We start from the raw sequence: 14,967 nt of genomic DNA, 5'->3' as shown, positions 1-14,967 counted from the left end.
TCATTAAATATTCTGGAATGATTCACTAAATCATTGTGGATGACACTTTTTCCTAATGAAAATTAGCAGGATGGGGAATTATCAAAAGAAACCAAGCTGGTTTCCTAGCTTAGTCATTGTCTGTTTCTATGTTTGTTGAATAATTGTACTACTACAGGAATAATATTTAGAACTGCATGAAGGACTAAAGGCTTACAAATGTCACTTTCTATGATTGATATCCAAGGGTCAAACCAACCATTTACTTTTATCGTTTAAAGTAATTTCTTTTTCTCCACGTCCAAATGCAAAATTCCAACAACTAAACACTTGATTCCAGCTTTTTCCATCAGGATCTTAACAACGGGAAACTTATGACATATATATATATATATAGATAACAGGGCATGATTGACTTCAGCAGCGCAATCCCAAAGCCATCAGTATTTTATTTTTTAGGACGGAAACCTATTTTAATTACAGAAATTAATAATAAACGGGAGGCTCCCGCGAAATCCGTTGTAGTCTAGTTGGTTAGGATACTCGGCTCTCACCCGAGAGACCCGGGTTCAAGTCCCGGCAACGGAATATGTTTTTTTTTTTTTAAGCCTTTGAAAGGCTAGCGGTAGAGTAGCCCAATCGATTCGATTGTAGTAGGCCCATAAAGAAATAGAACCTTGATCTGGGCCATTTCATCCGCATTGAGTTGAAATTGAAATAATTTATGGATCCAATCTGTCGAATGTGATTAATTTGATTCGATTATTTTGATTTTCATCTTAAATCAATTAAAAACATTGATTGTTTTTATTTATCGGATTGGTTTTTATATATTCAAAATTTATAATCGAATTGATCGGATAAACCCATTAATAATAGTATGCTTTTAAATATTAAATATTTCAATATTTTTAAAAATAAAATCTTTATAAGTTGAATTTATCTTGATTAAAATGTGGAGATGAGTACTTTTTTTTCTATAAAATGTTACTAAAAATTATTAAAAATTTACTAAAAATAAATTTCTATTAATTTGATTTTAAAAAATTTGAAACTAATTAAATTTACATCCCTACGCATAGGTATCAAAGCAATTGCAAGTAACTGAAATTAGCATCGCTCCATTCTATATGCATCAACATAGTTTGATTATTTAATATAAGACACAAGAGATGAAATTGTATACAAGCACTATGGTAAATTGTACCTAAATATTTAATTCATCAGTTAATACATTATTTCTTATTTAAAGAATATGTATTCGAATCTCTATTTTTTAATAAAAAAATATGTATAACAAATTATTCCCATATATTGAGTAAAAGTGAAGACAAGTACGGTACCTTGTTTTAATTGCTCTATCATCAATTAAACATACTGCCTCGTATTCACTAGTTTTCATCCTTGTGGCAAAACATAGTACATAGATTAAACCATGACCTTTTCATTTCGTCACAACACTTTCGATCTAAAAAGAGTTAGCTTCAATTCAAGTACATGCAAAAACCATGACCTGTCATCTGTTGGGCATGAGCTAGGAAGTTCAGTTTAATTCAAGCACTGCTACCTGGTACAGTCGGACCGACATTAATTGGACAAAACTCTATTTTGACAGGTGTAAACATCTCGTGGTAGTTTAAGACAGTTGCCGTACGTGCGTTATAGAGCGTTAATATTCTTTCTGCGTGTTACATAAGATGAATTTAATTATGTGATTAATTGTAATTAAATAAAAAAATATTAATGACGACTACTCGTTCTGTCTAGCGAGTCAGATTCCCGAACTGTACCGTCGCTACAACCTGCAGTTTAAAGGTTTTAAGATATATAGGTCAAGTGGTGCAAACTCCAAAGCACAAGATAAGCATGTCAAGCTTGAGTGAGAGGTCAGTCATGCACATTTTTGGTGTGACAGGGATGGTTATAATGACATTAATGCCCATGATAGCAACAGAAACATCGTCACCATCGTCGCCGTTATCATCATCATCACCAGCATCTGATCTTCTCTTCCACCCGGTTGAGAGAAAGAAGCAGCAGGGATCAGGTGATAAGGAAATTAGCTACCTGCAGCAGGATCATCGTCAGAAAGTCATCATCCAAGACCAAGAGGATTACGGTGTTTGGAATCCCACCCCGAGATCAGGCGGCGGAGGAGTGCGTGCTTCCCCCGTTCCCCATGCAAAAGACAGTCGCCACTTCTCTTCCAAAATCATTTCCGGACTGATTACCCATTTTCCCGCCCGAAGACGACGTCGTCGACCTAACCATGCAGGCCCATTTCATTGAACAACAGTTCTGCAGCTTACTCATTTCCAGAAATCTGCTGGCGTTTGCTCCATCGTAATAGTAATTCTTTTAAATAATCTTAAACCCTTCTATGATTATTATGCAAATGTTCTTTTTTTTTAATAATAAATCTCGAATAAAGATAAAGAATCATGTACAAAGTTTTTAATTACAAAGATTTTATGAAACAAGGTCAAAATCAGCATATAACTTTATCAATTTTATTTATGTAACTTTACGGAAAACAGCATCTAGCTAATCTTAGTTAAAGGCATTAAACCGGTTTAAATGGCTAATTAATCACTTAATCCGAAGCATTAACTGCAAAAATAAAATAAAAAATGAAAGAAATTAGCGGGGGACCGCCGTCGTAAGTGGGTCCTATATCCGACGTAGCAATGACCGTAGGCGGGCAACCGAAAACATTAAACAGTAACATCTTAACCTGAGTGCCACGTGTCCAATGTTCAAAAGATTAGGACAAGCCTCGATCTCTTTAATTGTAGCCTATCAGAGATCCTAATCTGCAAACTGAAGCAAGCACCCTCCCTCCATCGGAGAAAAGGATATCTCGGGGCTCGCACGGGCATCACATCTGCATCAAAGCTCCGTCGACGACTGTAAGTTCGAAACCACTTAATCCTTCGTTTCCTTTGTGTTGTTCTGGTAATTGGCTTCTGATCCGTTCCATGGCATCGCTTTTCTGGATTAGATCCATTTCCTGCAATCGTTGTTTTTTTTTTTTTTTTAATTTCTTTTTAGTTCGTTAGTGGATTTGCTTTCGTTGTTGAAACATTGATGTTTAATCTATAGGGTTGCAAGGAATGTTTAATGCTACAAAGGAAGGATTTTGAACGGGAAAAAGATTTGTTCCTTTGTGCTAAGGTTTGTCAGTGTTGTCTTATATTCGATCGAGTTTCAAAATTTATTTAACACGGTTTCCATAGTTCATAAGTGTGGAGTATTTAGGCTGATCAAGTTGCTATATCAGTTTGGCATTAACTTTTGTTCCTTTCCTCAATAATTTGCAAATTCATTGATGTATTGAAAGTGTGCTAGGTTGACTATAGTTGTGATGAAAGAGTAGATGCCATAAGGACGAATTCAAGATTTTGCATGAGGGGTGGTTAAAGTGTAATTAGTAGGGTAATCATCTTATATATATATATATATATATATATATATTAAGNTTATATATATATATATATATATATATATTAAGTTTTATACATATAATAATAAAGAATATTAAAAATTGAGGGGTGACAGCCATCATCACCTGCCATCTTCTTGGCTTCGCCAGTCCGTGACACCTAACTCTTTGGAAGTGTCTTGTGATCCTTCCTTTTTTTAAAGGATTTTGAGATTAAGGAAGTTAATTGAAACATATGGTAGGTGATTCTGTGTTTCATCCAAAAGCATTTGCATGAATTTGGATCAGATGATAGTTATCGTCATATGGCAAGCAGTTTATAATTTAGGGAAGGCCAGGTGCCTGCCATTGTATATCCATGAGTATACTGTAGATTGGAGAACTTCTGCTATTAGGGCGGAAGGCTTCTATTGTAGTATGTAATCTTGATTGCTAGAACTTATATTTGAAATAAATGCTTGTACTAAAATACAAAAGAAACACATGAGGGCAGTTTCAGGTTTCTGCGGATATTTCCTTCTCTTTTAAAACTAGACAGCTTTCTATAATTTCTCGTCTAGTCCATATCTTTCCAACTTGTAAAGGAAGACAGTAAATTGGGGAACCAGCTAACGTGAAGATGAAATTCGATTCAGATTTCTTGGTAAAAAGATTTTGATAAATGGTGTATACTAAGGGATCCATCTGATTGATGGAAGAGGTTTGCTTTCTTTGTGGGATAATTTGTGTGTCGTTGGAGTTTTGTTTGTAATATTGTGTAAAATGTGGCTTTCAAAGTAAATACAGGGTAATTTTTTATCACCTCGGAGGATGTTGAAGAAATCTCATTTTAAGTTTTACTTGGTATGGGTTATGGTCAATTAACTTTAATAGGTGGGTCTTGGGCAAGTATTTGAATGTCGTGCATGGAACTACGCGTTTCTGTTTGAAGGTTAGGGTAGAAGTATAAGATGGACCAATGAAGATAATCTTTGGGTGTGTGATAATGTTGACAGGGGAAGTGCAGCTTTGTTGGTGGTGGGGTGTTAATTAGTAGATTTGTGCTGGTTGGTGTGTCTATTAGAAGGTTTGAACATGAGTTCTCGCAGCAGAAGCAGTAGCAGGAGCAGAGGCCTGAGTCGAAGTAGAAGCAGGAGCCCACGAGATCGCAGGATTCGATCTCACCGATTTTCACACCGAGATGCTTCGTTTAGGAGGGAGTCGCGTCATGGCTTCAGGTTATTTGGTTATCTAGTGATTTACTTTTTCCCAGTATTTTGTTTTAACAGAAAGGGAAGGAAGACTGAAAAAACAAAAGTAATATTTTAACAGGAAGGGATTCTTATATGCCAGCAATAGGAAGCATATCTTTAAGTTTTCTTAGGCCTTAACTTTAGAGCTAGATCGCTACATAAATAAATTATAGAGATAGATAATCTGTAAGAAGTTGTGCATTTTTGGTTGTAATAGAATTTATACATTTCAATTCTAACATTTTGCCTTTTTTAGAGTTTTGAAATGATCATTTAATGTCTCCTTGCACAAGCAGCAGACAAGCTTCCTCCTTGAGTTAATTCTGTCTTTATACCCTGCTTTTGCACCTGAGAATAACTCCTAAGTTTCTCGTCATCCTAGAGAGATTGAAGCCAAATATCTTCGGTTACTAACTTATTGTTGGTAGTTGTAGAGCAAAATTCTAATAGTTAGCTGCCACAAATACTTAGGTGCTCTGTATAAATGACTTGAGGCCTGATTGCATGGGGTATGCAACGAGTGTGCTCAATTTGAATAGGATGAAAGTCAGTAGGCTATAAATGAAGCATTCTCATATGATTCTAATGGCACACTGCATTATTGCTAAGACTCTAGGTGGTATTTATGGTTGCTTAAGATTATTTGTTTTACAAGAAGAAATATGAAGAAAGGGATACTGATAGGACAACCAGAGTTTAGTTTTCTCTTTCATTGGCTATGTGATGAGTTTATAAATTTTAAATCTGAGATGATATTTTGGTTCCAATGTGTTAGTGTCTGTTAGACCACAACATTCTTTTATACATTACCAGTATACTCATTCTGTACATTTGGATTAACATTAATTTTTTTATTAATTTTCTAATAAATGCCTTTTTGTGTCTTTAAATTTATCTCCAGCCAAGGCAATCTGTGCAACAACTGCAAGCGGCCTGGTCATTTTGCAAGAGAATGCATTAATGTTTCTGTTTGCAATAACTGTGGTCTTCCTGGGTAATGATAATTTTTGTTGCATTACTAACTAATCGCTTCCTTTGTTTGTGCCTGTTTGCTTCCTAACAATTGCTTTTCAGGCACATTGCATCCGAGTGCACTACACAGGCACAATGTTGGAATTGTCGAGAGCCAGGGCATGTGGCCAGTCACTGTCCCAATGAGGGCATCTGCCACTCATGTTGCAAGACTGGACACCGTGCCAGAGACTGCCCCAATCCCCAAATGCAATCCGGAGACATGAGACTCTGCAACAACTGCTTTAGGCCAGGGCATCTAGCTGCTGACTGCACAAATGATAAAGCATGCAAGAACTGCCGGAAAACGGGTCATCTAGCTCGTGATTGTCACAGTGATCCTGTTTGCAACTTGTGCAACATATCTGGCCATGTCGCTCGGCAATGCCCAAAGGGCCATATTCTTTCTGATAGGGGTGGTGGCAGCCGGAACAATGGTTATCGTGATGTGGTCTGCCGGAACTGCAATCAAGTGGGACATATCAGCAGGGAATGCAGAGGTGCCCCTATCATCTGCCACAATTGTGGTGGCAGGGGACACATGGCATACGAGTGCCCATCCGGCAGGCTGGCCGACCGTGGATACCGTCGATACTGAAACATAAGTTAGGATTACTGCTTTTCAAGGATAGGAGCTTGTAGTACACGGAGAGCACAGGAGTTTGAACTGTGGCCTTGGGTCATTTTAAATCTTCCAAAAGAGTGGTTATTTGGTTCTGAATGTCTTGTTTTTGTCTGCAAAAACCTTTTTAGTCTTGAAAATGTGTATGCTTAGACCCCAATTTATCTTCTTTTCACTGATATTAGCTTCTGACAGTTCTAATCCCTCAAGTGTTCAGGGACATGAGCTGCAGCAATGGTAAAAATTTATTCTTCATGATTTTTAAAAAATTTTTATATTAAAAAAATTGAATAGTTGTATTGATAAAATAAATAAATTACAATACAAAATATATTAAAATCAAAATTTTTATTTTAATTTTTTTAAAATTTAAAAGAAAAAAAGACAAAACATATAGAAAGGGAATGAAATTACATCTTTGACTATGGGTTTTGTAAAAATTTACTCTTAAATTAAAATCCGCAATGGAATGTAAACCCAAGCGATATAAAAAAGCCCAATAGGCCCCCTCGAGTCTACAACTAATTTGGGCCCAGTCCATGCAGGAGTCTATTAATCAAGTGACATCACGTGCAGTAGCCGCTTCATTTCCCCCGCGAAACTTGGTGCGTTTTTTGAAAAAGTCTTGTTATGCAATCAGCTTCGTCTTCATGTTCAAATTTCCAATGGTAAGCAAAAACTCAACACGAAAATCTTTTCCCAGCTCTGACCCCTTCGAATTGCAAAATCTGTAATGGCTTAGGCTTAGGGTAGTGAGATCAACGATATTGGTTAGCAATGGAAACATCGATTCTTTCACCGACGCAGAAGTACGCAGCATCGGCTTTGTTCGCTCTGGCTCTTCACCATTCTCAGGTTCACCAAAAACGGCCTACGAATGCCCTTGTTTCAATGAAAGACGAGCCGATTGGTGAAGGCGCAAGCACCCATAAAACCCTTTCGGTCTCTGATCATCCCCAGCTCTGGATCCATGAGAACTCCGGTTTACTTTTGCCCGTCTTCAGGTTTATTACTGAAAAGTTTTGATTTAAAAAGTTCATTTTTCAAATCAGTCGGCTCTGATTTTTTCTTTTGAAACAATTTTTTTTTTTTACGGATGTTTAGGTTGATGGGAGTGGAAGATCAAGCTTGGGATGGGCTCAAAGAAACCGCCGGAGTATCAACACAAGCGAGGCATCACGTCGGATCAGTATGTCCCTTACTAATTCATATCTAAATCTTGGAATTATGAAACAAGTTTATTTTTTGAGCGTGATATTGATTCTGTTACAGTTCTTGACATTACTCTCAGAGGAAACTGATGAAGCTTCTGAAGAAAGACGAGAAAAGGAACTTGCTTTACTTAAGGCTGTCGATGCTACAATGCTTAGTATAGAAAGTTCTCTCGTTGTTTCTGAGGATATTGATAGGAGTCGTGACTATGAAATTAAGTGCCGCGGGAGATACGGCTTTCACAAGACAGAGTTAATCGGTGAAGACACGGATCCTAATGGAAGAATTCAAAGGACTACTTCCAATGTATCCGATGAAGAAGAAGAGGTTGATGGATTAGGAAGTAGAGTTTCTGAGAAACCAATGGAAGAGGGAGAATTGCTTACTGAGGAGAGGAAAGTAACGGTTCTTTATGAGCTTCTTTCAGCTTGCGTAGCTGAAGCCAGTGACAATGGATCAAAAAGCTCATCTCAAACAAAGGGCTATGATGCTCGCCACCGTGTGGCTCTGCGTTTGCTAGCTACTTGGCTCAATGTCAAATGGGTAAAAATGGTTAGTGTGCTTAAACTACTCATTATTCCGTAGAGCCCTTTGTGAGTTTTAAGCATCAGTTGTGAATGGCATTTGGTTTTAAACAACTCCTGCTAGTGATAATGTGTTTGCTGCATTTGAACCTTCTATCTATCCATAAGAAAATTTTAATATTGTAGGAAGCCACAGAGATAATGGTTGCTTGCTCTCTCATGGTTCCATTGATAAAGGAAGATGCAGAGGAAGTTGAAAAGAAAACGATAGCTGATTGGAAACGGGAAGGCATGATCGGTGCAGCTGCTTTAACTGGAGGAACTTTGTTGGCCGTTACTGGTGGTATGGAATCCATCAGTTTGTACATAGCAGATATTTCTTCCTCAAGTATTTTCCCCCTTTTTTTATGGTATAAGCAAAGTCACCGTTGACCAATTTCATAACAGGCCTAGCTGCCCCAGCAATTGCACAGGGATTAGGTGCCCTGGCTCCTACATTAGGCAGCATTGTTCCTGCAGTTGGAGGTGGGTTTGCTGCAGCAGCGAGTGCTACAGGGTCAGTTGCTGGTTCGGTTACTGTTGCCGCATCATTTGGAGGTATTGATCAATGGGGCGTTGAACATGATTTTTGTTTATGTTTGATGCTTTTTCATGAGAACTTATGGTACTTGTGTTTATAACTGAGCTGCACAATGCAGGACTTTGGGTGTTATTCATTTTTATTTTTTTTGGACAAATGGTAACACTAGTAACAGTTTCATAATACTCAATGACATGATAAGGTCCTTCATTTCTTGCTAAGGTTTAATTATTAGATTTGACTAACCCTTCAACACTAGACACCATTAGAAGTACGACTGTAAAACAAAACGTTGTCAGTGTCCTGACTGATTTGTCAATAAAACAAGCTTACATATCATAGAAAGCTTTGTTTCACACTTACACGATGAGCAGAGTAAACAGCTCAAAACTATCAATCAACAGTCATTTTTCCGTATAATAACTTTTAAGGGCTAAAACAATAGAGAATTTAACAATTGAATGCTGTAAAATAAGACCAATTTACTGCCTAGAGTGCAGATTTAGTTATGATGTTAACCAACTTGCATTTCTTTTAGTACTTTTTTCTTTGTAACCGAAGTAATGTGTTTGGTGGATACTTTCCTCACTAACTTACTCTGTACGTATCCCAGCTGCTGGAGCTGGTCTTGCAGGAAGTAAAATGGCTAAAAGAACTGGAGACCTTGATGAATTTGAATTCAAACAAATTGGGAAGAATCATGACCAAGGCGTGAGTTTTTATTCATTTATTTAAATCTTTACATTTTTGGCTGCTTAGAATAGGCTACTTTATAACTTACTAAATGTTGGTTCTTTATCATGTTTGCGTTCTTACTGGCTCAATTCATGAATTTACTTGCTGATTTTTTATAACTACATTTTTTAGCGGCTAGCAGTTGGAATTTTGGTTTCTGGAATTGTCTTTGAGGAAGAGGATTTTTTAAGACCTTGGGAAGATCACAATGATAACTTGGAGAGGTCAGAAACTTATCAACCATCTTCCTTGAGGAATAGAACCTCTATTTTTGTATTACTGTTTCTACCTCTTTCTTCATAATAGGCATATTGGATTATGTACCTATGTTTCCATTGTCAAGCGAAGGTTGACTCTTGCTTTTCTGAACTTGTGCTTAATTTCCCTTGTCTTTTCAATGTTCAATGTTCTTCCTGTTTTTACTTTCTATGTAATTTAAAACCAACAACTTATTTGGTGTTTGGTCTTTCTATATTTTATTTTCTTTCTGTCTTGATGATGTAGTAATCTTATTAATGTTTCAAATTCTTAGGTATGTGCTAAAGTGGGAGTCCGAGAAGCTGATTGCACTGAACATTTCAGTACAGAAGTGGCTTACTTCAAGTATTATTTTAACCTTAGTAAGCCATCTTTGCTAGCTGACTAGGTATTTTGTTTGAAAACTAGCCGCCTTTTGCAGGAATTGCTTTAGACGTAATGCAAGCAGGAGCCATGCTGACTGTATTAAGTACACTAGTAGCAGCACTAGCTGTGCCAGTAGCTTTGGTTACCGCATCTAACCTTATAGACAATGTATGGGCGGTTGCTGTTGACAGGTTATCTTTTACTTCTTTGGAATGGATAACTTAGTGTAATTGAGATGGATGATGGTAGAAGTTCTACATTTGATTAGATGTATATAATGCATGCACGCTTCACTTTTGTTCAACAAAACGTTGAGTGCCCAACATCTTCTTCCCTTAGTCTTCAAACAACGCCACTGACTTCTCTGCAGTTTTTCCCTTAAGCATTCTTGGAGTCTTTGCATCATAGTTGCCAATTCCTGATCTTCGGTATATATTGCCTCAGATCTGATAAAGCTGGAAAGCTACTAGCTGAAGTGTTGCTAAAGGGATTGCAGGGGAACAGGTAGTCACATTTATGATCATGTAAAAACTGATCTTTTTGCCCCATAACAGTAGTTGAGTTTTGACCTTGGTTTATATATACTTTTTTTCAGACCAGTGACACTCGTTGGTTTCGCCTTGGGTGCCCGAGTAATCTTTAAATGTCTCCAGTGTCTGGCTGAAACAGAAGGAGATAATGGCAAGATCACCAATCACCATCTTTTTATCATTTTTATTAGTAGGTTGAATTGACTATTTGATAATTTTTCTATTCATCCGTATTTCTGCAGCTGGACTCGTCGAAAGGGTTGTCCTCCTTGGAGCACCAATCTCAATACACGATGAAAATTGGGAAGATGCCAGAAAGGTATTTCTGATTGCTTTCTGGCACTAATTTTCTTCTCTCAACTTTTCTTCTTTCATAGATAGCACTAATAAGATTTGCTCCTGGTTTGCAGATGGTGGCAGGAAGATTTGTCAATGTTTACAGTACTAATGATTGGACACTTGGAATCATATTTCGTGCCAGGCAAGTGACTGGTCTATACTTAATTATCATGTCAAAGAATCGATGAATCTTAGGAAAAATCTTACACCATTGACCTATGGAAAAAAAATTTTGTTTTGCTTATCCATAATTATGCAAGAAGAAAATGTTTAGCAAGCGTTCGGTAACTTACATGAAATGGTCAATACTTGACTCCTCATAGTGGCGTAAATGAAATACTAGGATTTTCTTCCATGGATGATCATGATTCATGATCTTGTTTGTATCTTCCTCTTTTTTGTTTCTATGTTACTAAACAGTTTTCCAGTCTCCTATCTGCAGCATACTTTCCAAGGGATTGGCTGGAATTCAACCTGTTGATCTTCACGGGATTGAAAATGTAAGTGCTCAGACTTTTTTTCTTTTCTATTTTTTCAGTTCCTTTTCAATTTCCATTGCACTGATGTTAAAAGACAATGAATTATCGTTGGATTTGCAGGTTGATGCAACTGAATTTATCGAGGGCCACTCTTCCTATCTCTGGATGGCAAAGAAAATCATGAGACAGCTGGATCTGGACTACTATTATCCTATTTTCAGGACCACCCACACCAAACCCCAGGAAGGGAAAAGCAAACATACTTAGTTTAGTTTTCATCTTTAAGCTTTCCTGCTAAATTTCTGTCTGCTGTCCTCCTATAATATGATTATCTGTCTCTTTGGCTAATTACTACTTGATTTTGGAATAAAATAGTATGCCTCTTCAAGCTTTGTTCTGACACGCAATGCAATTCAATCCATGACGTTTTGGACTTCCATTGATGCTGGGTAAGAAGATAAGCTTGAAAGCCCATGTGGTTAAGCTAAGCATCATTACATCTGTTTCTGCAAGGGCAGCTGCCCAATGCAGATGCAAAAATGGAAATCTTGGTTAGTTAATTTACTCTTTACATAAATAATGCATAAACCCTTCAATCAGTACTGTCTGCAGCATTTTGATTTTAGGCCAAAATCCTGACACTTGAGTGCTCTCCCAACTTGCTCATTTGCTCAATCATGCGTGTCTCTCATCGTTTCTCAGTTTGTGTGAGAATCAAGCAATCCATGTTACGAGTTAGGACAAGCACTAGATGGTGGTTAAGGAGGCCAGTAAGAAAGAAAACTTGAGCCTGAATCGGAACGTGAATGCCAGCCATATCATTTTTTTTTCCTTTTAAATATGAAGTTGCAAACATGATGGCACAAGTGCCCTGCCCCTGAAAAAATCAATTTGTTCCGTACCTTATAAGGAATGCATTACCTACAAGCAAGATTATTGTATCCCCACAAATGCCATACTCAACTGCTCTTTCCCCTTCACACTTGTTCAATTTTCAAACGTCAAGGTGAAGAAAGTTTGGAAGCTCGCAACAAAATTGTTTGGTAAAGACATGCAGAGAATTGCCAATACTGTAAACAGATTCTCTGCCCAAGAACCAGGCCCCTCTGTTACTGCTAAAACTATTTTATTATGAATGTCACATGTGAGGCTCACAAGACCATGAATTACCAAAATATGGGTATTAACTCAAGGTTTGCTTAGCTAATTGCATGCAAAGGTTTATAATTCCAAATAGTAAACTTTGACCAGGCAAGCTAGTTGGTTCTTTTCTGTAGGAGGCTTCTTAGTTCTTATCAATGTTCCTCTTGGTCTCTAGATAAGTGGATTTGTCCCAGTTCTGATTCGATCAAGAGCTTGTATTGGTTAATTAATTTCCACCTTTTCATCAAAAAGCTGATCCTTTTTTTGGGATCATTGCATTTGGGAAACAAAAGCTGAAAGCTTATCGATAGTCAATCGTTGTACCACTATCAGCAAACAATCAGCCACTACTCGAACTCCCTTCTTTTGGAAACATACTTCCATTGTTTCTTCAATCTTCCAAAGAACTGTTTCATTTATATTGATGTCATGGCATGTCCCACTTCTCAGATCCATGCCATTTTATAATTAGGATTTAGGATACACTGGCATTACCTCTAATTCTTGCTCCTCAGAGAGTCTCGGGACGATCTTAAGAGGGGTACATGTGCGCCTGCCATGCAAGTGGGCGAGGCTGAAATATTTTGAGCCTTTCAAGCATGCGCTAGTCACATTGCAATCCTAGGTGGGGACAAAGTGTGTCCGAAGGCATCTCATTCTTTAGTACTTTTAAGAAAAGAACAAGTAGCAATTGGTTGTTTTCGGTTGCCATGGAGATCTGGGCGTATAGCTTTAAACCAAGTGTATATATAGCAGGCACATTTAGGCAACAGTGGCATCTTTTCAGAAATCAAAAGATGGAGACATTAGTAAAAGGTTGGTGGGTTCTGTTTTTTCTAGCGGTGGCAATTGTTAGGCTGAGAGGTGATGACTTGGTAAGGGGCCCCACTAGTACCAATTCTTCTTCAGTTCATGTCAAGCTTCCCCAAGGAAAAGACAATGTTGAAGTAAGCAATAGAACTTCTACTGAAGTTGTGCTCGATGATAAGAACAAAAATAGAGGACCATATTATAGAGGAGGAGGAGGTGGTGGTGGTGGTGGGGTGGTGGAGGCGGGTGGAGGAGGAGGTGGTGGTGGTGGCAGTTTTGGATGGGGATGGGGTGGAGGTGGAGGAGGTGGTGGTGGAGGAGGGGGAGGGGGAGGGGGAGGTGGGGGATGGGGATGGGGAGGAGGAGGTGGTGGTTGGTATAAATGGGGATGTGGAGGAACAAAACCTGGCAAAGGCAAGGGAAGAAGAGGAGCAGGTAGAGGCATTCACAGTCATCAAGCGCATAGGAAGAGAGTTTTCAACAAGGAAGATTATAAGCTAGGTGAGTTTGCTCAATGCATGGTTAGAGGAAGGTGCAGAGGCATGAGGTTGGATTGCCCTCTTCATTGTGGTGGACCTTGCGTCTATGACTGCCAACATATGTGCAAAGCTCACTGCAGACGCCCATGATTCCTTTAACCCTCAACCAATCTCTTAACCTCTTTTCTCATTCTCTTTTCCCCCCCTCATCTTTTCTAATTTCTCAATTGGCAGAATGTTAAGCAGAAGAACAATCCATTGAAGAGTTTTAACTAATGTTTGTCTTCATCATCATCAGGTTCATATGGATTCTTTGAGTTGCTTGATATTTCAATGGGCTGAGATTTTGTATGTGTTCTTTCTTTTCTTTCAATTATCTAGCCTTTTTAATGGAAAGCCTTTTTTGGACAAATATTGCTTGCATGTTCATGTTATTAGACCCAATGTTCCTGTAAGAAATAAGAGACTGTCCCTGTCCTTTGAGTGCCAATAAGGAATTGAGCCCAAACAACCTCTTTAGTTCCCAAAGGACTGGTTCGACCCAAAGTAAAGTAGAAACTATTTGGGCCAGATAGCAAAGAACCAAGAGTAAATTTGGGGCTAATGCCTAGATGAAACAGCTGTCACAACAGAAAGAATACTAGACCCACTTGGCCAATAGACCAGAGAGTCCTCTCTGCCTCAAACTTGTCTATTTGTATATGTCTTGAAGGTTGTGGACTGTTTTAAGTTGTTACATTAACTCATCAAGGAATCAATCATTTTTGTTTTTTTTTTTAAATTTCTTTGGAAGGAACAAACCCAGATTATTTTCATGATAACCAAACTTAATTTCTTTGATGGGTTTATTAAATACGATGGGGCAGGGTAGACTGTAGAGAGTATTGTAGGGGTTAAATCCTGAGAAGGTCATCAGCCTGCTATTGGGCAAGAACCGACCCCATCGACCCCTTCAGAACGCTTAGAAGAAAGATGGGCAAAAGGCCAAAACTGCCATGATCAAGCAAATTAAGATGCTGATGTGATATTTCCATGGAAGAAAGGTCTGAGAACAAAGGTCTTTATTGCTCTTGTCTGAAGCCACCAAAAAGTGAACAAATTTGGCATGTGCGGCACACGGAAAAGAGATACGCCCAGAAGGCAGGGCTCTGCAACGGGTTAGCTTTGGTAGGTGTAGGTTTAGGTGTGGTAGACCCAAGGGAGAACCTTTCGGCCGTCTACCAGCA

The 14,967-nt window shown here is 38.2% G+C and overlaps 3 protein-coding genes and 1 non-coding gene across 5 annotated transcripts; all 4 read left to right on the top strand.

Moving 5' to 3' along the window:
* TRNAE-CUC lies at window positions 495-567 on the top strand. The gene has a single exon. It is a non-coding gene; the product is annotated as a tRNA-Glu (tRNA).
* Window positions 2,608-6,465, top strand: LOC18591488 (zinc finger protein GIS2). Of its 2 annotated transcripts, XM_018125679.1 has the most exons (5): window positions 2,608-2,888; window positions 3,082-3,153; window positions 4,417-4,638; window positions 5,555-5,647; window positions 5,728-6,465. In XM_018125679.1, the coding sequence occupies exons 3-5, from the start codon at window positions 4,496-4,498 to the stop codon at window positions 6,260-6,262; spliced, it is 771 nt and encodes a 256-aa protein (XP_017981168.1). In that variant the 5' UTR covers window positions 2,608-2,888; window positions 3,082-3,153; window positions 4,417-4,495; the 3' UTR covers window positions 6,263-6,465. The 2 variants fall into 2 exon arrangements, with proteins under 2 accessions (XP_017981168.1, XP_017981169.1); XM_018125680.1 differs by lacking the exon at window positions 3,082-3,153 and having other exon boundaries at window positions 2,797-2,888.
* Window positions 6,980-11,693, top strand: LOC18591486 (transmembrane and coiled-coil domain-containing protein 4). The gene is made up of 15 exons (XM_007017628.2): window positions 6,980-7,290; window positions 7,391-7,475; window positions 7,559-8,050; window positions 8,209-8,365; window positions 8,470-8,619; window positions 9,216-9,313; window positions 9,470-9,561; window positions 9,870-9,940; window positions 10,017-10,152; window positions 10,406-10,465; window positions 10,557-10,642; window positions 10,734-10,810; window positions 10,902-10,972; window positions 11,273-11,330; window positions 11,430-11,693. Exons 1-15 carry the CDS (start codon window positions 7,064-7,066, stop codon window positions 11,574-11,576), a joined length of 2,007 nt encoding a protein of 668 aa, XP_007017690.2. The 5' UTR covers window positions 6,980-7,063; the 3' UTR covers window positions 11,577-11,693.
* On the top strand, window positions 13,250-14,092 carry LOC18591487 (RNA-binding protein cabeza). Its single transcript, XM_007017629.2, has one exon. It carries the CDS (start codon window positions 13,250-13,252, stop codon window positions 13,889-13,891), a length of 642 nt encoding a protein of 213 aa, XP_007017691.2. The 3' UTR covers window positions 13,892-14,092.

The sequence above is a fragment of the Theobroma cacao genome, chromosome 8 (assembly GCF_000208745.1).
Source record: "Theobroma cacao cultivar B97-61/B2 chromosome 8, Criollo_cocoa_genome_V2, whole genome shotgun sequence".
NCBI classification, from domain to species: Eukaryota; Viridiplantae; Streptophyta; class Magnoliopsida; order Malvales; family Malvaceae; genus Theobroma; species Theobroma cacao.
This window is presented reverse-complemented; position numbering and strand designations above follow the sequence as displayed.

Coding starts and splice junctions, on each gene's coding strand:
- LOC18591488 (XM_018125679.1), top strand. CDS start 4,496: ATGAGTTCTCGCAGCAGAAGCAGTAGCAGGAGCAGAGGCCTGAGTCGA. Junction 4,639..5,554: donor GAGTCGCGTCATGGCTTCAG/GTTATTTGGTTA, acceptor ATTTATCTCCAG/CCAAGGCAATCTGTGCAACA. Junction 5,648..5,727: donor AATAACTGTGGTCTTCCTGG/GTAATGATAATT, acceptor ATTGCTTTTCAG/GCACATTGCATCCGAGTGCA.
- LOC18591486 (XM_007017628.2), top strand. CDS start 7,064: ATGGAAACATCGATTCTTTCACCGACGCAGAAGTACGCAGCATCGGCT. Junction 9,941..10,016: donor ACAGAAGTGGCTTACTTCAA/GTATTATTTTAA, acceptor CGCCTTTTGCAG/GAATTGCTTTAGACGTAATG. Junction 10,153..10,405: donor TGGGCGGTTGCTGTTGACAG/GTTATCTTTTAC, acceptor ATATTGCCTCAG/ATCTGATAAAGCTGGAAAGC.
- LOC18591487 (XM_007017629.2), top strand. CDS start 13,250: ATGGAGACATTAGTAAAAGGTTGGTGGGTTCTGTTTTTTCTAGCGGTG.